General features: G+C 33.0%; 4 protein-coding genes across 5 annotated transcripts in view; 2 read left to right on the top strand and 2 right to left on the bottom strand.

The window, feature by feature from the left end:
- The first annotated feature begins 2620 nt into the window (after positions 1 to 2620).
- crok (crooked) lies at positions 2621 to 3492 on the top strand. Its single transcript, XM_968615.4, has 3 exons — positions 2621 to 2807; positions 2969 to 3127; positions 3174 to 3492. Exons 1-3 carry the CDS (start codon positions 2741 to 2743, stop codon positions 3389 to 3391), a joined length of 444 nt encoding a protein of 147 aa, XP_973708.2. The 5' UTR covers positions 2621 to 2740; the 3' UTR covers positions 3392 to 3492.
- Positions 3493 to 3670: 178 nt separating this feature from the next.
- Positions 3671 to 4503, bottom strand: LOC662560 (uncharacterized protein). Its single transcript, XM_008198753.3, has 3 exons — positions 4336 to 4503; positions 4021 to 4203; positions 3671 to 3974 (listed from the first exon to the last, which is right to left on the bottom strand). Exons 1-3 carry the CDS (start codon positions 4403 to 4405, stop codon positions 3760 to 3762), a joined length of 468 nt encoding a protein of 155 aa, XP_008196975.2. The 5' UTR covers positions 4406 to 4503; the 3' UTR covers positions 3671 to 3759.
- Positions 4504 to 4551: 48 nt separating this feature from the next.
- LOC662590 (uncharacterized protein) overlaps positions 4552 to 25598 on the bottom strand; it is a 30518-nt gene continuing 9471 nt past the window's right edge. For both annotated transcript variants that reach the window (XM_968679.4, XM_064357255.1), the window contains 7 exons: positions 17444 to 17813; positions 17173 to 17314; positions 17000 to 17120; positions 12462 to 12864; positions 12190 to 12404; positions 5916 to 6054; positions 4552 to 5867 (listed from right to left, as the gene is read on the bottom strand). In XM_968679.4, the coding sequence (XP_973772.2) occupies positions 5435 to 5867; positions 5916 to 6054; positions 12190 to 12404; positions 12462 to 12864; positions 17000 to 17120; positions 17173 to 17314; positions 17444 to 17813 (1823 nt within the window). In that variant the 3' untranslated portion in view covers positions 4552 to 5434. The remainder of the gene's footprint in view (positions 5868 to 5915; positions 6055 to 12189; positions 12405 to 12461; positions 12865 to 16999; positions 17121 to 17172; positions 17315 to 17443; positions 17814 to 25598) is intronic.
- Positions 18889 to 23894, top strand: LOC103314031 (hypothetical protein). The gene is made up of 2 exons (XM_008198754.3): positions 18889 to 19042; positions 22403 to 23894. Exon 2 carries the CDS (start codon positions 22418 to 22420, stop codon positions 23744 to 23746), a length of 1329 nt encoding a protein of 442 aa, XP_008196976.2. The 5' UTR covers positions 18889 to 19042; positions 22403 to 22417; the 3' UTR covers positions 23747 to 23894.

Genomic DNA, 25598 nt, shown 5'->3' with positions numbered 1-25598 from the left:
ATGTTTTAGCTTTGTTCCTGTTCTGTACCCTTTTTTAAATTTTCTTCTCTGATTTTTTTCTATATCCATCTTAAATAATCAAACATAAAAAAATCAAACATATGGAATTTTTGTGGACTTTTAACACCTTTAGTGGGTTGTTAAGACATATAGAAGTCCATAAAAATTTGCTGGAGTGAGTTTAAAAAAATTTTTTTCATCTCTTTGAAGGTAAAGTGTTATTACTCAGGAAATTTGAGCAAAAAAATTGAAAACTTTAAATCTTGTGAAAAGTTGGTATAATACAGAAAATGAGCCGCTGAATCCAATAGAACAAACTGCATTGCTCTACGACGTTTAGTTTTCGAGTTATGAATTTTTTTGTTGAATAAAATTTTTCACTATGACAAATGGCTACCCTAAATTTAGGCAAAAAATTTTAAATTTTTAATTCTTGTGAAAAATTGATATAATATGTAAAATGAGCCGTAGAATTCAATCGAACAAACCGCAATGCTCTACGACTTTTAGTTTTTTTTTAATGAATTTTTTTAGTGCAAAACTTTGATCGCCTCTGTAGCCGGAACCGTTGCCCGGAGCGGCTCCGGGTTTGGTCGAAAAAATAGATAAAATTAAGCGCTATTAGATGGTTTTTTGTTCGTTGCTCTAAGTCTTACAGTTTCCGAAAAAAACGAAAAAAAAGGTTTCCATTTTCACTTTTTTTCAATTTTCAATCGCCAATTACGGCGAAACTATTAAAGATATCGAGAAACGGAAAAATGGAGGATAACCGGAATAAAAAACTCTACAAAATGGCATAGGACTCAAGGCGATATCTCGCAAAAATTTTTTCAATTTTCAAACGCCGTTTACGGCCAAACTAAAAGAGTTAGAAGAAAACGGTTTGTTCCATTGTAAAGAACACATCAAAATCTATAAGATAAAATAGGTTTCATTTGATTATGAGACACTTAAAAAATTGACCGATTTTAAGGGGGGTGTTAACTTTTTTTATTTTTTTTTATTTTCTCATTTACGGCTAAACTATTCTAAAAAGTGGAACTGTTTTGATCCGTACCTATGCAAAATGATCCGGGGAATCGATTGGCATCGAGAAAATTGCCAAATTCCCAATGGTTTTTTGGTTATGAATTTTTTTTTAATTTTACTAATTTTTGCATTTAGCAGCAATTTGCTCGAAAACTATTAGTCGGAGAACAATAATCTTTTTTGAAAAAAATAGATAATTTAAAGAGCTTTCCAACGATAATACACTTCATGGGGTTATCTCTAATAGTTCCGGAGCTATTGCTCGATAAATGTTCCGGACAGCCGAAATCGACCAAAATCGCGACAAAAATTGGACAAATCAAACATCAAAAAATCGAACGTATGGACTTTTTTGGACTTTTAACAACTCTAGATTTTTTTATTTTGAAGGTCTAAATGTTTTGAAAATTGTTAAAATTAAAAAAAAATTGACAAAGTTCACAACACTCAATCCATTGTACATAACGTAAAATTGTCCGACATAAAAAAACGACTCTTGGAAATTTACAGCTGAAGGAAATCGGAAATCTGTTCAATTTAAAGAGGTTTGAGACATGGAGTAAAAATTACATTGATTTCGAGATAATGTAGTACGGGTTCGACATAAAGAGATTCTACTGTATTTCATTTTATGACCCAAATTGCTGTGTTCGTTATTTGAAAAAACTCAAAAAATTTTTATCTTTGTAATTGTTTGCTCAGACAAATTATTTTGCATAAGATATGTTAAAAAAATTGATATTGACTTCACACCTGTGTTACCTGACAGGTTTTATACGTTTTTTTTTGTAATAAAAACAAAATAATCGTCGAAACCTACAAACAATTTTCAGTGAAATAGTTAAATCGGAAGTCAATCAGCGCTATAGCTTCGCGACAAATCCATTCAAAACAAGTCGTAAAGAAACAATTAAACATTATACGTGTTGTTTATTACTAGGTTTATTTTGCGGAACGAATAATCTCAAACATCGATTGTCAACAGTAGTAAATAGCTAGAAGTACGAGTGTTTAAACAAAAATTTTAACAAAAATTTCGTTAACTATTAATAATAGAAAATGATTGTACATTCTTACACTCATTTAATGACTAACCAAATAGCATGTTTTCATCTTCTCAAGTTTAGTCATCGGTCGCGATAATAACGCGAAATATTTCCACGGCTGAAAGCTTACAAAAGGCTGTAAAAATGTGCCCCACTAAAATTGGCAATTAGTGCTTATCAATTTTTGAATACTTCATTATACTAGTTGGTTTATTATTAACAGCAGATTATTCCCGCGATATAAATAACAACGTGAAGGTGCGAGCCAACCACTGCTCACCTTGAAACCAATTTAAGTAAACAATAAAAAATGAAATAATTAGCGCACGTATTTCTCATTACCTGCTAATCGTTTTTTTCCGCATAAATAGGCCCTATTTAATTAAGCATTACGATCATTAGCACATCATCCAAACATATTCGGCTGGAACTATCACCTTGACAAAATTTACCGATGATGTGTGATCGAATGCGCGGGAAAATATTTGACCAAATAGTCCATACAGTATTTTTACTACAACACCAAAATAGCCACACCGATAGATGTCGCCCACCAAATGAAAAAACAGTAATCTGTAATGTCGGCAATGTGTAAATTGTAAACACGCCTGTTTTTCGTTTATTAATTAAAACAATACTCAAACCGTCCAAAAATCACGTAGAAAATGACGATTTTAACGCAATTCGTGTGCCTTACCACAGCCTTAGTTTTATTTATGTTTCTTCAAGAAGGTATTTTTTAATTGATTAGTTTACAGTTGTAGGGCCTCGCCCCTTTTAAAATCACCCAGTTTGTATTTCCATACTTGAAAAACCCTTACTGTTGCATTAGTATACTGAAACTACAAGTATTTTTGAATTTTTTGCCTAAAAGTGAGGTTATTTTTTTATAGGTTGGGCAATAAAATGCTGGGATTGTCGATCAGACGCCGACCCCAAATGTGCAGACCCCTTCGATAACACGACGTTTGCAATCACCGACTGCAAACAACAACGTCTAGATTTTATGCCCGATGTTAAGGCAACAATGTGCCGAAAAATCCGCCAGAAATGTAATCATTTTAATTAATTTGGGACTTGTTTTAATTTATCTTTTAGTCCACGGTGTTTGGAAGTATATCAGAAGTTGCGCATATCTGGGGGAACCAGGAATACAAGGGGACGAGCGTTTCTGTTTACTCAGAACAGGGACTTACAACATATTTATGGAATATTGCACATGTAACACCAAAGACGGATGCAATTCGGGGGCAAAGTTGCAAACCTCGCTTCTTTTGTTCTCTCTGCCGTTATTTCTGTATATTATTTTAAAATAGTTGTAAGATCTGACTATTTATTTTTTGTGTTCTTAAAATCAAACCGTCCGTTTTTCACATATTTTGTAAGTTGTTTTAATAAATAATCCGAAAATATGTAATTTGACTTTTTTTTGAAAATTTTAACCCTCAACGAGTCACACATGCGCATGACTTCGAGCCGTTGCTATGGAAATGCATTAAAGTTTGTGTGTAACTATGGTAACACAAATTCAAAAATCAAATTCGTCATGGAAATAATGCAAAATTCAGTGGCGGGTGCTTTGGAAAAAAAAACAGTTTATAAATAAGTTTTATTGTTGTAAAAGTAAAAAAAATGAGATTGTAACAAGTACTTGGACGGTTTCAACTTATAAAGGTACACTTGTTTAAAGAACTATTCTTAGGGTAAAAATCAATAACGTGGCAATTGCGGGCGTTAAAACCGCTGTAATTCGGTTAGAACCGTTGCATTCGTCAGCTGAACAATAGCACTCCTCCCAGTATACTCCGTTTTCGTACACTCCCCAATTACAGACACCTGTAACTCCAGTGTCGGCAACTGAAGCACATCTTCGTACCACTTGTCGCCAACGGCCATCCCCTAAAATTAACACTAAATTGGCACTAAAAGCAAGCAAACCACCCACATATGAATCCTTTAGGGCTTTGCTGTGTCAACTTCATACAGAAAGACCCAGGCATATGACTCTCCTCACTGTTGCATTCTATCGCAATATGGTGGGTTTTATCGAATTTTCTGTAAGCCCCACAGTTGTCCTGCCCTTTAGGGTCCTGGTCTGAACTACATTGATAACAACGGACGGCTGAAACTGAAAAAAAAACAATGACACGCCCATTGATCAGTCGCCCAGCTCGGTAATCGACCCGTTGCTACGCAACAAAGTGGGTTATTGGGTTGGTCGACTGGAATCTAACCTACGAAGCAAAATAATTCCACTGACCTGATAAGATTTTTGTGCCCAAAATGAGGCATAATACGATTTTGAGTGCGTTTGATTTTATCGTTGTCATGTTTTTACTGAAGGCACTTTTACTTAATTAATGTTTTTGGGTGAGTCAAACTACCATGTTTACAACAGTGGTGCCAAGAGTCGCAACTGTTTTATGAAATTCTCCAGATGCCGCTGGGATGGGCGGTTCATTTAAAACGCGTCATGTTTTACAAACACATTTATTGTAATACAAATATATAGAACATTTGGAATAAATTAACAACCAACTTAATAAGTAGCGACAGTACCAAGATTCCGCCAACAGTTCCAGTTTAAATATCGAGTGCTACAGCTCAGTCTGCGGTGCAAAAAAATTGCGAAATTTATAAAATGCATTATAAATTTCTCGTGTGAGGGCTCATTTAGCATTTTTGCGCCACAGACTGCGACACTAAAACATCAATTGTCACATCAAGTACAACAAACATTGAGAATATTTAAGTTGGAGTTGTCGGCCAATTTTTTGATAAACAAGCAGGTACTGACTGTCTTGAGTAATTGATATATTGTATTGTCGTTCACCGACTACGTTATCTATCACAAAAGTGAAGGGTAGAGGAGTAAAAAGCGAATTAATTTTGCGAACCGAATTTCTCCGACTAAATCAACGAACAACGAAAATGCATTTTATTCCTGTACCGCTCAGTTGAGGGGAAACACCGCCACTGTGCTTCGGAACGGTTGTTCTGGAAGAGAACTGCGGTATTTCCTGATTTATTGAACAACCTACACATTTACAAATCAACCAACAAAAACGAACACCTGTTCAACATTGATGCTTAAATTTTTGACATAGATCAACATTAATTACATCAAACAGTTTGTCTTTAATAAATATGTCGCTCTAGTAACTCCTACCGCGTCTATAACTCTTCCCTACAATATCACACAAGGTAAGCGATCCTACAATCTATTATAAAAATCAGTCGTTTAGCTTTTTGATTTTGAATAAGTAAACGAATCGTTTGGATTTGAGCCGAAGGGAACCGAATGATGGAAGACTACTTCCTGGAAATTAAACAAAAACCGGCTTTTTGCGATCTGGGGGTCACAGCTCCTCGGGGGCTTTGCTGAGCAGGCAGCCCTGCCTCGACAGGGGGCTGTGAACCACCGTCGGGGCGTTCAAAGTCGTAAAATAGCCCCCACTTTTGGGCTTGACGTGCCTGTTGTTGATCTCCATGTGAACGATTTTCATGAACTCGATCTGCGCGGCTAATTTCTGGATCTCCTCTTTCAATTCCTCGTTTTCTTGGTACAAATCGGGCGCTTCCTCCGGCACCAGCCCGATCCCGTTGAGGGAGAAGGAGGCTGTGACGCCCCGGGACCTGGCCCTGTTGTCCCATTGGTCTCCCAAGCCGCGCAAGACGCGGATTATTTTGGGGCCGAAGACCAAGGCCACGGTCACGCTTGTGGATAATTGGGTTCGGATGAACCCCAGCAGATATTTTATGTCGGGGCCGGCTCGAGGGAAGATAAACAAGCTTGAATAATTTGGGTTATTTTCGTCAAGTGGGGAAATGGGGACTTACTGGAAGGCGATCATGAGGATGTTTACGATTGCAATGTTGTAGATTGCGTAACTGATTAGTCGCGCTTCGTTGAAGAGGGACTCGGCGTTGCGGACGTTGTAGCACACGCGGATGCCCCATGCCAGGAACAGGACCTCGCCTTTTCAAAATTCAAATTTTTTATTTTCTTGGTTTTTTTTTAATAAACTGGTTACTCTAATATTAGGTAAAAAAATAAATTTTTAATTCTTGTGAAAAAATGATATAATATGTAAAATGAGCCGTAGAATTCATTGGAATTAACTGCGTTGCTCTACAACTTTTTTGAGTTCTGAATTTTTTTAATGTAAAATTTAAACGCTTCTGTAGCCGGACCCGTTGCTCGGAGCGGCTCCGGGTTTAGTCGAAAAAATAAACAATTTCAAGTGCTATTAGATGATTTTTTGTTTGTTGCTCTAAGTCTTACAGTTTCCGAGAAAAACGCACCTCCCTGGGTGTAACAAATTTTTCATTTTTTTATTTTCTCAATTACATCAAAACTATGCGAATAAGTGGATCTATTTTAATGCACACTTATGCAAAATGATCCGGGAAATCGATTGGCATCGAGAAAATTGCCAAATTCCCAATAGTTTTTTAGTTATGAATTTTTTAAAAATTTTACAAATTTTTGCATTTAGCGGCAATTTGCTCGAAAACTATTAGTCGGAGAACAATAATCTTTTTTGAAAAAAATAGATAATTTAAAGAGGTTTCCAACGATAATACACTTCATGGGGTTATCTCTAATAGTTCCGGAGCTATTGCTCGAGAAATGTTCCGGGTACCCAAAACCGACAAAAACTGCGACGAAAATTGAAAAAATCAAACATCAAAAAATCGAACATTTGGACTTTTGTGGACTTTTAACAGCTTTTGTGGGTTGTTAAGACATGTAGAAGTTCATAAAAATTTGCTGGAGTTAGTTTAAAAAAAATTTTTTTTCACCTTTTTGAAGGTAAGTGTTTTTATTACTCAGGAAATTTGAGCAAAAAAATTGAAAATTTTAAATTGCGTGAAAAATTAGCATAATAAAGAAAAAAAGCCGCTGAATCCAATAGAACAAACCGCAATGCTCTACGACTTTTAGTTTTCGAGTTATGAATTTTTTTAATGAATAAAATTTTTTACTATGACAAATGGCTACCCTAAATTTAGGCAAAAAATTTTAAATTTTTAATTCTTGTGAAAAATTGATATAATATGTAAAATGAGCCGTAGAATTCAATGGAACAAACCGCAATTCTCTACGACATTTAATTTTTTTATTATGAATTTTTTTAGTGAAAAACTTTGATCGCATCTGTAGCCGGAACCGTTGCCCGGAGCGGCTCCGGGTTTGGTCGAAAAAATAGATAAAATTAAGCGCTATTAGATGGTTTTTTGTTCGTTGCTCTAAGTCTTACAGTTTCCGAGAAAAACACAAAAAAAGGTTTCCATTTTCACTTTTTTTCAATTTTCAATCGCCAATTACGGCGAAACTATTAAAGATATCGAGAAACGGAAAAATGGAGGATAACCGGAATAAAAAACTTTACAAAATGGCATGGGACTCAAGGCGATATCTCGCAAAAAAATTTTCAATTTTTAAACGCCGATTACGGCCAAACTAAAAGAGCTAGAAGAAAACGGTTTGTTCGATCGTAAAGAGCACATCAAAATCTATAAGATAGAATAGGCTTCATTTGATTTTGAGACACTTTAAAAATTGACCGATTTTAAGTTAACTTTTTTTTAATTTTTTTTATTTTTTCATTTACGGCTAAACTATTGTAAAAAGTGGAACTGTTTTGATCCATACCTATGCAAAATGATCCGGGGAATCGATTGGCATCGAGAAAATTGCCAAATTCCCAATAGTTTTTTAGTTATGAATTTTTTAAAATTTTACCAATTTTTGCATTTAGCAGCAATTTGCTCGAAAACTATTAGTCGGAGAACAATAATCTTTTTTGAAAAAAATAGATAATTTAAAGAGCTTTCCAACGATAATACACTTCATGGGGTTATCTCTAATAGTTCCGGAGCTATTGCTCGAGAAATTTTCCGGGTACCCGAAATCGACCAAAATCGCGACAAAAATTGAAAAAATCAAACATCAAAAAATTGAACATATGGACTTTTTGTGGACTTTTAACAACTTTAGTGGGTTGTTAAGACATATAGAAGTCCATAAAAATTTGCTGGAGTGAGTTTAAAAAAAATTTTTTTTTCATCTCTTTGAAGGTAAGTAGTGTAGTACTCAGGAAATTTGAGCAAAAAAAATGAAAATTTTAAATTGCGTGAAAAATTAGTATAATAAAGAAAAAAAGCCGCTGAATCCAATAGAACAAACCGCACTGCTCTACGACTTTTAGTTTTCGAGTTATGAATTTTTTTAATGAATAAAATTTTTCACTATGACAAGTGGCTACCCTAAATTTAGGCAAAAATTTTTAAATTTTTAATTCTTGTGAAAAATCGATATAATATGTAAAATGAGCCGTAGAATTCAACCGAACAAACCGCAATGCTCTACGACTTTTAGTTTTTTTTTTTTATGAATTTTTTTAGTGAAAAACTTTGATTGCCTCTGTAGCCGGAACCGTTGCCCGGAGCGGCTCCGGGTTTGGTCGAAAAAATAGATAAAATTAAGCGCTATCAGATGGTTTTTTGTTTGTTGCTCTAAGTCTTACAGTTTCCGAGAAAAACGCAAAAAAAGGTTTCCATTTTCACTTTTTTTCAATTTTCAATCGCCAATTACGGCGAAAGTATTAAAGATATCGAGAAACGAAAAAATGGAGAACAACCGGAATAAAAAACTCTACAAAATGGCATAGGACTTAAGGCGATATCTCGCAAAAAAATTTTCAATTTTCAAACGCCGATTACGGCCAAACTAAAAGAGCTAGAAGAAAACGGTTTGTTCGATCGTAAAGAGCACATCAAGATCTATAAGGTAGAATAGGTTTCATTTGATTTTGAGACACTTTAAAAATTGACCAATTTTAAGGGGGGAGTGTTAACTTTTTTTTAATTTTTTTTATTTTCTCATTTACGGCTAAACTATTGTAAAAAGTGGAACTGTTTTGATCCACACCTATGCAAAATGATCCGGGGAATCGATTGGCATCGAGAAAATTGCCAAATTCCCAATAGTTTTTTAGTTATGAATTTTTTAAAATTTTACCAATTTTTGCATTTAGCAGCAATTTGCTCGAAAACTATTAGTCGGAGAACAATAATCTTTTTTGAAAAAAATAGATAATTTAAAGAGCTTTCCAACGATATTACACTTCATGGGGTTATCTCTAATAGTTCCGGAGCTATTGCTCGAGAAATGTTCCGGGTTCCCGAAATCGACCAAAATCGCGACAAAAATTGAAAAAATCAAACATCAAAAAATTGAACATATGGACTTTTTGTGGACTTTTAACAACTTTAGTGGGTTGTTAAGACATATAGAAGTCCATAAAAATTTGCCGGAGTGAGTTTAAAAAAAATTTTTTTTTCCATCTCTTTGAAGGTAAGTAGTGTAGTACTCAGGAAATTTGAGCAAAAAAAATGAAAATTTTAAATTGCGTGAAAAATTAGTATAATAAAGAAAAAATGCCGCTGAATCCAATAGAACAAACCGCACTGCTCTACGACTTTTAGTTTTCGAGTTATAAATTTTTTTAATGAATAAAATTTTTCACTATGACAAGTGGCTACCCTAAATTTAGGCAAAAATTTTTAAATTTTTAATTCTTGTGAAAAATTGATATAATATGTAAAATGAGCCGTAGAATTCAACCGAACAAACCGCAATGCTCTACGACTTTTAGTTTTTTTTTTTATGAATTTTTTTAGTGAAAAACTTTGATTGCCTCTGTAGCCGGAACCGTTGCCCGGAGCGGCTCCGGGTTTGGTCGAAAAAATAGATAAAATTAAGCGCTATCAGATGGTTTTTTGTTTGTTGCTCTAAGTCTTACAGTTTCCGAGAAAAACGCAAAAAAAGTTTCCATTTTCACTTTTTTTCAATTTTCAATCGCCAATTACGGCGAAACTATTAAAGATATGGAGAAACGGAAAAATGGAGAATAACCGGAATAAAAAACTCTACAAAATGGCATAGGACTTAAGGCGATATCTCGCAAAAAAATTTTCAATTTTCAAACGCCGATTACGGCCAAACTAAAAGAGCTAGAAGAAAACGGTTTGTTCGATCGTAAAGAGCACATCAAAATCTATAAGATAGAAGAGGTTTCATTTGATTTTGAGACACTTTAAAAATTGACCAATTTTAAGGGGGGGGTGTTAACTTTTTTTTAATTTTTTTTATTTTCTCATTTACGGCTAAACTATTGTAAAAAGTGGAACTGTTTTGATCCATACCGATGCAAAATGATCCGGGGAATCGATTGGCATCGAGAAAATTGCCAAATTCCCAATAGTTTTTTAGTTATGAATTTTTTTAAATTTTACCAATTTTTGCATTTAGCAGCAATTTGCTCGAAAACTATTAGTCGGAGAACAATAATCTTTTTTGAAAAAAATAGATAATTTAAAGAGCTTTCCAACGATAATACACTTCATGGGGTTATCTCTAATAGTTCCGGAGCTATTGCTCGAGAAATGTTCCGGGTACCCGAAATCGACCAAAATCGCGACAAAAATTGAAAAAATCAAACATCAAAAAATTGAACATATGGACTTTTTGTGGACTTTTAACAACTTTAGTGGGTTGTTAAGACATATAGAAGTCCATAAAAATTTGCCGGAGTGAGTTTAAAAAAAAATTTTTTTTTCATCTCTTTGAAGGTAAGTAGTGTAGTACTCAGGAAATTTGAGCAAAAAAAATGAAAATTTTAAATTGCGTGAAAAATTAGTATAATAAAGAAAAAATGCCGCTGAATCCAATAGAACAAACCGCACTGCTCTACGACTTTTAGTTTTCGAGTTATGAATTTTTTTAATGAATAAAATTTTTCACTATGACAAGTGGCTACCCTAAATTTAGGCAAAAATTTTTAAATTTTTAATTCTTGTGAAAAATCGATATAATATGTAAAATGAGCCGTAGAATTCAACCGAACAAACCGCAATGCTCTACGACTTTTAGTTTTTTTTTATGAATTTTTTTAGTGAAAAACTTTGATTGCCTCTGTAGCCGGAACCGTTGCCCGGAGCGGCTCCGGGTTTGGTCGAAAAAATAGATAAAATTATGCGCTATCAGATGGTTTTTTGTTTGTTGCTCTAAGTCTTACAGTTTCCGAGAAAAACGCAAAAAAAGGTTTCCATTTTCACTTTTTTTCAATTTTCAATCGCCAATTACGGCGAAAGTATTAAAGATATCGAGAAACGGAAAAATGGAGGATAACCGGAATAAAAAACTCTACAAAATGGCATAGGACTTAAGGCGATATCTCGCAAAAAAATTTTCAATTTTCAAACGCCGATTACGGCCAAACTAAAAGAGCTAGAATTTATTTTTTTATTTACGGCTAAACTATTGTAAAAAGTGGAACTGTTTTTATCCACACCAATGCAAAATGATCCGGGGAATCGATTGGCATCGAGAAAATTGCCAAATTCCCAATGGATTTATAGTTGTGAATTTTTTAAAATTTTACCAATTTTTGCATTTAGCAGCAATTTGCTCGAAAACTATTAGTCGGAGAACAATAATCTTTTTTGAACAAAATAGATAATTTAAAGAGCTTTCCAACGATAATACACTTTATGGGGTTATCTCTAATAGTTCCGGAGCTATTGCTCGAGAAATGTTTTGGGTACCCAAAACCGACAAAAACTGCGACGAAAACTGAAAAATTCAAACATCAAAAAATTGAACATATGGACTTTTTGTGGACTTTTAACAACTTTTGTAGGTTGCTAAGACATGTAGAAGTCCATAAAAATTTGATGGAGTTAGTTTAAAAAAAAATTTGTTTTCACCTCTTTGTTTATTATTTTTACTCAGGAAGTTTGAGCAAAAAAATTGAAAATTTTAAATTACGTGAAAAATTAGTATAAAAAAACCGCTGAATCCAATAGAACAAACCGCACTGCTCTACGACTTTTAGTTTTCGAGTTATGAATTTTTTTAATGAATAAAATTTTTCACTATGACAAATGGCTACCCTAAATTTAGGCAAAAAAATTTAAATTTTTAATTCTTGATTTTTTGATGTTTGTGTTTCTCAATTATTGTCGAGATTTTGGTCGATTTCTCGAGTCTCCGACCAATTGTTTTTCTACTTTCTCTTTAGATGGAATAAAAATATTTATTTACCGATAGCCAAGCTGTGATCCCACCAGTTGTACACGCACTGTTTGAACCTCAAATCCTCATTATCGACGATTTCCTCCGCCGTTGGAGTGTCCGAAAGCGTCCACGTCCCCAAATAAATCAACATAACTAACAAAATCGGAACCATCCATTGTAGAAGTTGCTTATCAGTCAATTTGACTTTATGTGCCGACTTGACCCTATAAGTTAACGAAACTCTAAAACAAACACTAATGCAAAAAAAACACCACAATTTTCCCTCGAACTTGATTTACCTCCACGTCTTCATCAATAGCGCGGTATAAGTGATACAGAAACCCAAATGTCGCGACCACTTGGTCGCAATACAAGAATACGCGTCCAAAACTGGAAAAATCGCAGCCATTTCCATGTACATAATGGCACAACCGAAGAGTGTAATACTGAGAAAGATAGGACTTGCAACTTTGAAAACTTTTAGTTTCCTGTGTTTGAACATGTAGATGTTGATAATCATCGTACAAAGGGCACAACTAACACTGAAAACCAGCAAAGTGATCCTGAAGGGCCAGTGATATGTGGCGAGACAAGGCGAGGGGTCAGTGCAGGAGTGGCAACCGGGGGCACATTTCCGACACTGGAAAATCGTGCTCCAGGAGTCGCCCTCGCTGGTGTTCTCCTCGCGATTCTGCCACGAAACTGCAAAAAATTAAAAAAAAAATAAACAAAAAGGTAAAACAATCAAATTGAAATTTTTTGACTTAATTTTTCAAAATATTATTATATTAAATATTATAACTACAAGATACAGTCACCATCATAAAAAATCTTTGACATTTATACATTGATTTTGTGTTTTTACTTTTCTAACATCAACTATATTTTAATCGTGAAAATTAATAAATTATTTAATTAACTGAAAATGATTTACTTTTCTAATTAAATAATTATGATTTATTTTTTAAGATTTGTTGATTTTGTTACCTAATAAAACGGTCTATTAATTTTCTGAATACGAATTAAACTTGAATTCAGTTGTCATTTATTTTGCATGAACAAATGCTTAATTTAAACAGAAATTAAAATTTGATTGTAATTAAAATGAAAAGGGATCCTGTTTTTTATTAATTTAATAGTCGGCTGATTTACAGAACGTTTTAATCACAATTAAAATTTAATTTGCGATAAACTTAACATTTAACAATGCAAAATATATGGCATCTTTATTAATTGCAATTAAAAATTGAATTAAAAAATAAATATTGCATGCAGGTAAAATTTTGCAACAGATAAAGTGCACACAGGAAGATAAGCCTTTTTACCATCACTCATTCAACAAGAGTGCAACCTCCCGACAAAGCTTATTTTTGAACGAAATGTGGGAAAAATGAGGATTCTTAATTAAAAATTCAAATGAAAAGTTTTGTTCATCACTGGCGATAATTGATAAAAATTGGCAAAGTCCAATTACTGACGGCATTCACAATTAATTGGCGTTGTTGCTATTGTGTTTACAAAAAAAAAACACTTTAGAAAAATTTTAAAGACGTTTATTTTTTTAATAAGCAATGCACTTTAACAAATCATTGTCTTCATAGTTTGAGGTTAGCGCAGAATAATTTTTATAATGTAATTTTTTTCTTGAAAATCACGGAATAATATCAAATATGACATTATTTTTGGATCAAAAATGAAGTTTTTTTTCCTGTTTTTGTGAAACTAGGACGAAAAAATCACCAAATTTGGTCGAAAATTACCAAAAAATTACCTTTTCTAAGCGTTTATTTAGAAAAACCTCAATAATTGCGAACAATTTCTTAAAAAATAAGCTAATAAATTATAAGAATTTTGTCAAAAATGACATTATATTTGCAAGTTCTGAGTATTTAAACACGTTTTTAGATTAAAAACCGTCTTTTTTCCTGTTTTCATCAAACTAGAAGGAAAAAATCACCAAATTTGGTCCAAAATGACCAAAAAAGTACAGTTTTTAAGCAAAAAATTTAATTATTGAACCAAATTTCTTAAGAAGGAAGCCAAAAAATCTTAAAATTATGTTAAAAATTACATTATTTTTGCATATTTTGGAGATTTAAACACGTTTTAAGACCAAAAATCAAGTTTTTCTTCTTGTTTTTATTAAACTAGAACAAAAAAATCACCAAATTAGGTCAAAAATGACCAAAAATTTATCTCTTTCAAGAATTTATTCAGCAAAATCTCAATTATTGCGTAATTTTTTTGAAAAAGTAAGCCAAAAAATCACAGAATTATTCAAAAATAAAATTATTTTGGCAAGCTCTTAGAGTCAAGACACGTTTTCGGACTAAAAATTATGTTTTTCTTTCTGTTTTTATTAAACTAGAACGAAAGAATCACCAAATTTGGTCGAAAATGACCAAAAATTTACCTCATTTATGCGTTTATTTAGCAAAATCTCAATTATTGCGCTAAATCTTATAAAAAGTAAGACAAAAAATCACAGAATTATGTCAAAATTTACATTATTTTTTCAAATTTTGAGAATTAAAACACATTTTTGGACCAAAAAACCAAGGCTTTTTTCTGTTTTTATTAAACTCAAACAAAAAAAGACCAAAAATTTACATTTTCTAAGTGTTTATTCAGCAAAAACTCAATTAGTGCGTAAATTTTTTGAAAAAGTAAGCCAAAAAATCACACAATTATTCAAAAATAAAATTATTTTGGCCAACTTTTCGAGTCAAAATACGTTTTTAGACCACAAATCATGTTTTTCTTCCTGTTTTTATTAAACTAAAACGAAAAAATCACCAAATTTGGTCGAAAATGACCAAAATTTTTTTTAAGCGTTTATTCAGCAAAACTTTAATTATTGCGCAATTTTTTTGAAAAAAAGCCAATAAATTATAGAATTATTTGAAAAATGCTATTATTCTTGCAAGTTTTTTTTCTGTTTTTATTAAACTAGAACGAAATAATTACCAAATTTAGTTCAAAATTTTTGAAAAATTAAAAATCACACAAAATTATTATTTTTTTTAATTCGCGACTAATTTGACTTTAATTAACGCAAAGTGAAGGGTAAATGGTAAAAGGTACCTTTATGGTAAAAGGGTGACATTCTTTATGATCGTGCCTGTACTGCGACTTATAGAGGTTCCACTGTATGTTATTTCATGTTTAATATTCTTATTTTCTCTTCTCTTTTTTTAACTATATTTCGTAGTTATGTTTTATTTCGTTATTGTGAAAGGTCTTCACATTATTATTATTATTATTATTATTATTATTATTATTATTATTATTATTATTATTATTATTATTATTATTTAACAATTGGATTAGAGGAAATAGGACTACACAATAAACGGAGGTTTTTTGGGACTGCACCTTGTAAACATGGGAGAAATTACAGAATTTGATTTCTCTGTTGAAGAAAAGGAACATTGAAAAAAGTATAAGAAAAAAGAGGAAAGAAAAAGTAAAAGGACTATACAATTAAAGGAGGTTTTTTGAGAGTGCACCTTGTAAACCCGGGAAAAATTACAGAATTTGATTTCTCTGTTGAAGAAAAGAAAAAAAAAAGGAAAATAAAAAACGTATAAGAAAAAAGAGAAAAGGAAAAAAAGAAAAAAGACTACACAATAAAAGGAGGTTTTTTGAGACTGCACCTTGTAAACATGGGAGAAATTACAGAATTTGATTTCTCTGTTGAAGAAAAGAAAAATAAATGAAAAATAAAAAAAGTATAAGAAAAAAGAGGAAAAAAAAAAGTAAAAGGACTACACAATTAAAGGAGGTTTTTTGAGAGTGCACCTTGTAAACCCGGGAAAAATTACAGAATTTGATTTCTCTGTTGAAGAAAAGGAAAAAATTGGAAAATAAAAAAGTATAAGAAAAAAGAGAAAAGGAAAAAAAAGAAAAAAGACTACACAATAAAAGGAGGTTTTTTGAGACTGCACCTTGTAAACATGGGAGAAATTACAGAATTTGATTTCTCTGTTGAAGAAAAGAAAAATAAATGAAAAATAAAAAAAGTATAAGAAAAAAGAGGAAAAAAAAAAGTAAAAGGACTACACAATTAAAGGAGGTTTTTTGAGAGTGCACCTTGTAAACCCGGGAAAAATTACAGAATTTGATTTCTCTGTTGAAGAAAAGGAAAAAATTGGAAAATAAAAAAGTATAAGAAAAAAGAGAAAAGGAAAAAAAAGAAAAAAGACTACACAATAAAAGGAGGTTTTTTGAGACTGCACCTTGTAAACCTGGAAGAAATTTCAGAATTTGATTTCTCTGTTGAAGAAAAGAAAAATAAATGAAAAATAAAAAAAGTATAAGAAAAAAGAGGAAAGAAAAAGTAAAAGGACTACACAATTAAAGGAGGTTTTTTGAGAGTGCACCTTGTAAACCCGGGAAAAATTACAGAATTTGATTTCTCTGTTGAAGAAAAGGAAAAAAATGGAAAATAAAAAAGTATAAGAAAAAAGAGAAAAGGAAAAAAAAGAAAAAAGACTACACAATAAAAGAAGGTTTTTTGAGACTGCACCGTGTAAACCTGGAAGAAATTTCAGAATTTGATTTCTCTGTTGAAGAAAAGGGAAATAAAAGAAAAATAAAAAAGTATAAGAAAAAAGAGAAAAGAAAAAGAAACAGGACTACACAATAAAAGGAGGTTTTTTGAGACTGCACTTTGCAAACCTGGAAGAAATTACAGAATTTGATTTCTCTGTTGAAGAAAAGGGAAATAAAAAAAAATAAAAAAAAATATAAGAAAAAAGAGGAGAGGAAAAAAGGAAAAAGGAGTACACAATAAAATTTTGAAAAAAATTGCATAGTTAGAGTCTTCCAGTCTTACCCTCGACTAGCGTCCCGTTGAAAACGCCATCGTAATGCGGCGAATAATACCCCGGTCGGCACACGCAGAGATACTTCCCTCTGGACCAATTAGAGGATGCTGTTTGCGCTTGATATAGACACTGCAGGGGTTGAAAAGGGGTTAATTAAATGATAGAACTATCGCCGACTCACCTGAGACGTGCTGTTGTGACATTTGTGTGTGCCATGGAAGACTGATATTTCATTGGAATTAGTCGGAATGGGTGTGGTTGGCTCGCACTGATTGACTTCCAGGTGCGACACATCCACGTCCAAACTCAAGAAACCTTTCAGACTGTAATTGAGAATGATGGATTAAACTTGCGAATCGCCGAGAAAGTTTAACACTTTACGAGGCCCGGCTTTGGCCAGAATCGATCAACGAAACGAGCATTTTCGCTTCGCTTCGAATTTTTTTTCTTACCCTCCACGTCCTGGGGGCGGGATGGGGACGCTGTACGAGATGAGCCACCGCCTGGACTTGCACGAGTAGTACGGGTAGGTCCACCACCCCTTGTACGACACGTTCGGTAAGCTTTCCATGAACTTGGGCGAATGCAAACTCGGACTAGAGCCGGCATCTTCATACCATGGGTATTCCGAAGGTGGTCGGTGACCCGTTTCCAGGAATTCGTCGCAGCGCAATTTTCGCGGCTCTCCAACCTCCAGGCCTTGGCGCTGCCACCAAGCACAGTTTATCAAAGTGCCAGAAGTCGCGTTCATTGTTAAAACACGTGCCGAGAGGACGCTCTGGTCGGAAACCAGGAGGTTTTTTGAGACTGCACCTTGCAAACCTGCGAGAAATTACAGATTTTGATTTCTTTGTTGAAGAAAAGGAAAAAGAAGGAAGATTAAAAAAAAGTATAAGAAAAGAAAAAAGGAAAAGGACTACACAATAAAAGAAAGTTTTTTGAGACTGCACCTTGTAAACCTGGGAGAAATTACAGAAATTGATTTCTCTGTTGAAGAAAAGGAAAACAAAGTATAATTAAAAAAAGTATAAGAAAGAAGAGAAAAGGAAAAAGAAGAAAAACGACTACACAATAAAAGGAGGTTTTTTGAGACTGCACTTTGTAAACCTGGAAGAAATTACAGAATTTGATTTCTCTGTTGAAGAAAAGGAAAAGAAAAAAAAGAAAAAAGTATAAGAAAAAAAAAGAAAGAAAAAAAAGAAAAAGGACTACACAATTAAAGAAGGTTTTTTGAGACTGTACTTTGTAAACCTGGGAAAAATTACAGAATTTGATTTTTCTGTTGAAGAAAAGGGAAAAAAAGGATAATTAAAAAAAGTATAAAAAAAAGAAAAGGAAAAAAAAGCAAAAGGACTACACAATAAAAAGGAGGTTTTTTTGAGACTGCACTTTGTAAATCTGGGAGAAATTTCAGAATTTGATTTCTCTGTTGAAGAAAAGGAAAAGAAAAGGAAAATTAAAAAAAAGTATAAGAAAAAAGAGAAAAGGAAAAAAAGAAAAATGACTACACAATAGAAGAAGGTTTTTTGAGACTGCACTTTGTAAATCTGGAAGAAATTACAGAATTTGATTTCTCTGTTGAAGAAAAGGAAAAGAAAAAGAACATAAAATAGTATAAGAAAAAAAAGAAAAAAAGAAAAAGGAATGCACAATAAAATGAGGTTTTTTGAGACTGCATCTTGTAAACCTGGGAGAAATTACATAATTTGATTTCTCTGTTAAAGAAAAGGAAAATTAAAAAAAAGTATAAAAAAATGAGGAAAGGAAAAAAAAGGAAAAAGGACAACACAATAAATTTTGTAAAAAAATTGCATAATTAGATTTGTTTGTCAATAGCTAAAAAAATGTGGAGAGCTTTGCTGGAGATTATAAATTTGATAGGATGAGTAGGTGGTGTTGATAAACCTTATCAATATCTCTTATCTCCGTGTTTGCTATTTTACTCTCAGGGACCTATTTTATTACATACTGTAATAAAGTGAAGTATGTTGGGAGTTAATCATGTGTTTCGGTAGATAGTTTAACTGATTTCTTCGAAAAAAACACCCAAAGTGAGTATTGTAATATTTAAATATTGTATTTAGATTCTAACAAGGAAAAATTTATATTTTCATTTATTAATCGACAGATTTTTATGATAGGTTTTTTTTCTTGTGAATTAAAGGATTGTGACAATTTTGGCCCAAATAAACGATTATTTTGTAATACTTCTACATTCCATCGTGATGATAAACGCAAAAATTTTGTCCGCTTTATCAGAAATGAGAATCTTCTTATCTCTGAATCTTATTTTTGGAACGGCGGCGCGTCGCGAATTGTTCTCGACTGAGTTTATGTTTTCAAATCATTTCAACTAAAAATACTAAAACTCCAGCTTTAGAAGTAACGTTATAAAAAATTGGTAGAGAAAATCGAAAAATACAAAGGTTTAGCAATTCAAATATTAATTTTTTAATGTAAGGGTTTAGAATATAAACTGTGAACAAATAATAAAATTTTGAACATTGGTATTTAATTATAATACATTTTTCTCTCAGTTTTTGCTAGTTTACCAACAAAGAAAAAAATTGACTCAAATTATAAACCGAAATAATCGCATATTTTCCAAAAATTTGTTTTAGGTAAACTACTTTTACGTCGAAATTTCAATTAAAAATTATCTTGATTTGAAAAAACTTAAAACTACCAGAAGCAAAATTTTCACATATTTCAAAATTTTAGATATGTCATCGTTCGTCTGGAAACTTTGTCAATTACTTTATTATTTCTATTATTTTCTGGAAAATTATTTAAGCTTAAACCCCACATTTACCTGAGATTTTGTAAACTAATATACATAAAAAATTGAGAAAAGCTAACTTTGGTACAATTTTTAGATGTAGACAATTCGATATTTTTCAGTATAAAAGTACCACTAAAGATATGAAATTTTGAATTATCGTTAGCTTCAAGTGTCGAAGATTAATATCTGAATCTGAAATTTAAAACTTTTTAAATATTTTCAATAAGATTATCTCCAAAAAAAAATTAAGTTTGACGTATTGTTTAATGTAAAATATACTCGTCGGATTATCTTTGCGATAACGTTCTGATTTAAATCGATTGAATTTTGGTTCAAGAATTATATCATCAACATTCATCGCGGTTTTTGAGATTGATAACTTGCTAAATTTAACAAAATACATAAACAAAAATGTTTGCAATTGTACTATTTGTACTAATTCAGCCCCTTCTCTCTCAAAATTTTATCAAATTACGCCACATGTTTCGACCATTTTCAAACGACCACTCTCAGTCATAAAGCACAGTTACACTTATTTTTCTTCCTTCACCACCATTTCATTCATTTGAAAACAAATTAGTACCTACAATCAATACTTTTGCTGCATTAATATGTGAAGACCGGACGAAAATTTTTGGCGTTAATAAATTTTGTATGTATTTTACATACTTGGAAGTACTTAAAATTATTGAAATTAAAACCTAAAGTTTTTTGTTTGGACAACTGACAACTGACTGACTGCCAGTCAAATTTCGAAGCTTTCACTAACGTATTTAAAAATCCTGTATGAAACCGCTTTGTTTTCCTTCTCTAAAAAATATAATTTGCCGTTTCTGTTTCGAAAAACACCATTTACATTAGACGAAATACCAGCAAATCCCGTGTTGTTTTGGTTCATAATGCATTCATTCAAATCAATCAATAGAATAATAATTATCATAAAATATAAATGCAAAACCTGCCAACGAATTAAAAATTGGATGTTGATTTAGTATGTTACTGCTATTTTATTGTTTATGATGCAAATTTATTTTTATCTGTAAATACAACCTCTTCAGAGGATTTTTGATAGATGTGAGAGATTTCATTCAGATCTCTATGTCGTCTGTCGTTTATATCCACGACCCAAACCAAACATATTTTTGTGAAATATAATAATAATAATAATAATAATAATAATAATATTTATTTTATTTTCAACAGGTGAAACAACCAATTACAGAAAATAAACTTAAACTTAATGATCGTGCTGCAAGCAAAAACTAATAATTTAAATAAACTAAAACAAACTAATAATAATACTATAATAATAAATTAAGAAACAAGAACTAAAATTAAATTTTACCTAGCCACTAAAGTAACTAATTATATGATTTTTAATGTAATTAAATGAATGAAAATGAATATCACAACTACTGCTAATTTTGTTAAAATTACTACACATTACATATAAAGGTGATTTTAATAGAACATTCGTATTACAACTGCAACTGTAAAAAGTCATGGTATGTCGTGAGTTAATTCTAGGAACCAGAAAAATTATCTTATTAACAAGAGCAATACAGTCAACCTTGTTGTTTAGTAATTTATGTAAAAATGCAATACTTGAGATAATTCTCCTAACTTCTAGAGAATTGATATTAAATGTCCTTAAAAGCACTAGTTGGTCACATCCCCTATCGGGGTAATTTTTAAAAGAAATATACCATAGCAGTTTCAAAATTTTTTTTTGGACTGATTCAATACTATTTATGTGTGTGGCATATATAGGTGACCAAATAATTGCACAATATTCTAACTTGGAGCGTACAAGGGCAAAAAATAAGACTTTTAAGGCTCTTAAATTAGTAAACTCTCTACAGTTGCGATAAATAAATCCTAAAGTTTTATACGCGCTATTAATAATATTTGTAATATGATTCACAAATAAAAGTTTGTTATCAAAGGTAACTCCTAGATCTTTAAATGTGTCTGTTCTTTGTAAAATGTGACCACTAACATTATAACTATACATGATCAGAATTTTCCTATTTGTGTAAGACATAATAAAGCATTTAGATATATTTAGGTTTAGCCGATTAGCTTCGCACCACTGGAGGAGATTGTTGATGTTATTCTGCAAGACTTGACAATCATTACCGGTTTTTATGATATTATAAACCTTAAGGTCATCAGCAAATAGAAGACTGTTACAAGTTACTGCTGCAGTAATATCGTTTATAAATAATAGAAAAAGTAAAGGACCTAAATTTGAGCCTTGCGGCACTCCGGAAGTTGGTACGAAGCTAGAAGATAAATATGTACCAATGGGGATTATTTGATTATTTTATTAAATTAAAGTCTGTTCTTATAAGTCTTCGTTGTTCCGTAATAATATAATTATTTATTAATTCATGTTTTAATGGTTCAGGTCTTCCATACAAAAATAGTAGAGTTTTACGATTTTTTTTCAAAAACAACCAACATCGTCAATCTTCGTATTTATTTTAGCTTAATTTTGAATGGTTTCTTCCTCAAAAACCACCAAATTTTTTGGAAATAAATTGTTCCAAATGCCAACAAGTGGCAATTTTCAATAAAATGATTTATTTTGGAATAAAACGCTAAGAACAAATTTTTTATTTTCCAGAATTTTTCCCAAATAATGAAACCACCCATCCCCATTCCAATCCTGCAAAACCTGCGCTGTGGCCACTGCCGAAAATTCGTAACCTGTGGCCCTGTCCACGTGACCCCTGACAGCAGCATACTATGCGGCCGTTGTTCCCATTTCGCCAAACAAACCTACCGGAACATAGCCTTCGAAGCCCTGGCCTCAATCTACCGCTACCCTTGCACCTTCTGGCCCAAACACTGCAACAAACGCCTAGTCTGGAACGAGTCCCTGGACCACGAAACCAAATGTCTGTTCCAGAACAGCTGCAACGTGCTCTGCTCCAGACCTGGCACCTTCTTCAAATCGGACCGAAAACTCCCAAACCACCCGGACATCAACCTCGAGCACGTCCCCGAGCAAATGCTGGAGACGCTGAAATGCGTCTCCTGCGAGAGCTATCTGACCAACAAGCCGGTGTACCTCGTCCATGATGGGCGAAATATCTGCCATAGGTGCATCCATTCGAATGGGGCGCCGAAAGGCGCGGTCCGGAACCTGGCTTACGAGACCATCGCCACTTCCATCATCTTCCCCTGCGTTTACCGCTTCAGAGGATGTACTATTTGGTTGCAGTTCGGACGGGAAATGTGGGGCCACGAGAATGACTGTCCCTACGGCCAAATCCGCCAAAAACTGACCAAAAACCCCTCAAGGACCGGCAAGGAGAAAGAACGCGGGGTTATAGAAACCCACTCGGGGCACATCTGGGGCACCATCACCCCCCACTCCGCCTTATTCGCCCCCCCAAAGACCAAAAACAACGAGGGCAAGATCGTCACCCAAGAACTTGAGGAAAAAATGAAGAAGAAGAAAGAGGACGAGAACAAAAGCCTGGACTCGCAATCACTCGACTCCGTCATGACCTTCGACAGCGATAACGTCTCCCGGACAACACCCGACAACACCTCGAGGTCGTCCTCAAGGCAGGGGGTACCCCGGAGCCACCAAATCCGCATTCCGCGGCCGAGCGAGCTCGGGGAGGTGGCCCCAGTGCCGACGCCCCCAGGTTACAACCGGATTTCCCACAATGGTTACTTCCAAGACAACTTGCGGTCGCCGCACGTCGACCAGTACCGCTATCTCTACCATTTCCCGCCGGTTTATTTCGATAACTCCAACCAGGCGGCTCCAAGTCCGCAGATTTTGCCAAAACGGAGCGAAAGTCTGCGTGTTGGTCACCAGGAGTTGATCGATGAGTTGAAAGTTCGGCAAAATAAGAAAATTTCAACGACGCCGCCGCCGAGAGAACTGAACCCGTACCAGGAGTGTAACAATTTGCAAGAAATCGTACAAAAGCATGATGAGGTGTTTAATTAAGTAGGAGCGTGACGTAGAAGCCACTTAAGATTATTTCCTGCGTTTCAGAGGCGGGTTATTAATAAACCAATCAAGCAATTAAGAGAATTTCAACTAAATAATAAATTGTGTCCCATTGTATCTGTATCTAATAAAGTTTATTTTTTTACACTGTTTTTTAATGCAAAATAGCTCGTGTCTTACTGTAATTGTTATCACTCGGGATGGCGTTTGATAAATTTGTTCTTGGGATTAATTATAGCCACATTGTAATAATCTAATAATTAACGAGAGATTATGGTAATTGTGGATGAGGAGGAACATGTCAGCGACAGGCTTGCTCTAGTGATAAATTTATACATGCAGTGACAATAAGCCCATAATCGAACCGAAAACACCGTCATTACTAATTTTTTTTTCACTCCAAAGTGAACCAACTTGTCTACTTTCACTTTAAATGAAAGTGTCACTTATCATTGCCAATGACCAGTGGATTCTATTGATTTTATTTTGTTTTTCTGAGGTGGCGCCAAACACGAAAGCTCATTTATTTTTCAAACTTCTCGCTCCAACTCGAACACGGTTTTGCTCAAGTTCGATTTTTTTCCATGTGTTGAATTTTATTAACGGGCGAAAGCATTTTTGCTGTTAAATATTTTTTTTTCTCTGTACATGTGAATTTTTTCAGAATCGTCTAAGTAAAAACATCCAAATGTCCAAGTTAATCACTAAAAAAAATATAATGATTTTTGATCAAATTTCGTACATTTTTGTTTGAACACAAAATAATTGCGTGAATCAATTTTTATCAAAACAAATTGATCCACAATTTATCCACGATTTTTGAACCTAAGTGTAATAGAAAACTGCGAAATGCCAGATGGTTTGGCCGGCATTTACAAAATAATCAAGCAACAGTTTTTTGCTCAGTTTTAAGCGCCTTATGATTGGTCCGTTTTACGGTTGGGAGTGCAGTTCCCCTCCCATATCCAATGACAAACGCTTCAATCGTCTTGCAATTTTTTGTGCACCAGATAAACAAGTAGGAGGTGATTTTTACATTTTTATTGGTCAATTACTCGTTCCTGGGACAGTGAACCGGTCTTTCTCACACTACGCGATTTCGTCTAAGATGCGAATAAAATGGTCGATTCAGCTTAGGTTTTTATTAGTTTTATTTTTTTTTGACGAAAACACACTTTTTTTGATTAGTTACACAAAAACTAAAATTCCTAGAAAAGTGACACTTTTACACAACTAATTAAAATCCACACTGTCGGTTTGTAAACATTAATAATTAAAATTATACGTGTTATAATTTAAATAAATAAATTTTTAAAATGAAAATTAACATTTGGCAAACGCTGCCACTTTTGCATAAATTATTATTTTTATTTCAAAATCAAAGTTTACACAAAAATTTTATAAGATAAAAGAATTGTTTAAAATTTAATAAACAATTTGATAATAGTAGAATTAGAGTAGGCGTACGCATATTTCCAAAAATTAAAAGTTCAAACACTGACAAAAAAAGTCTAACGCTGAGAAACTAAAAACACAAAAAACTATAGATCTGGAAAACAGGAATAATAGTAAATTGAAACATTAGATCCTAACTAAAATAACCAGTACACTAGAAGACTCAAAAGTTAAAAAATTTAAAAACCGGAATATAAAAAAAATTAAACAACAGTAAAATTAAAATGCTGTAGATCTTATAAGTGACTGAAAGAGTGATAAATAAAAATGTAAGACACTGCATAGTAGGAACATTAATAAGATAAAATAGTAAAACTAAGAAAAACTGACACATTGAGGAAAAAAATAAAAAGAGTATCAAATAATTATATTTTTAACTAAACAAATTTATTTT

This window comes from Tribolium castaneum, chromosome 6, assembly GCF_031307605.1.
Source record: "Tribolium castaneum strain GA2 chromosome 6, icTriCast1.1, whole genome shotgun sequence".
In the NCBI taxonomy this organism is placed as follows: Eukaryota; Metazoa; Arthropoda; class Insecta; order Coleoptera; family Tenebrionidae; genus Tribolium; species Tribolium castaneum.
The sequence above is the reverse complement of the archived record's forward strand: the minus strand, read 5'-3'. Positions and strand labels throughout refer to the sequence as shown.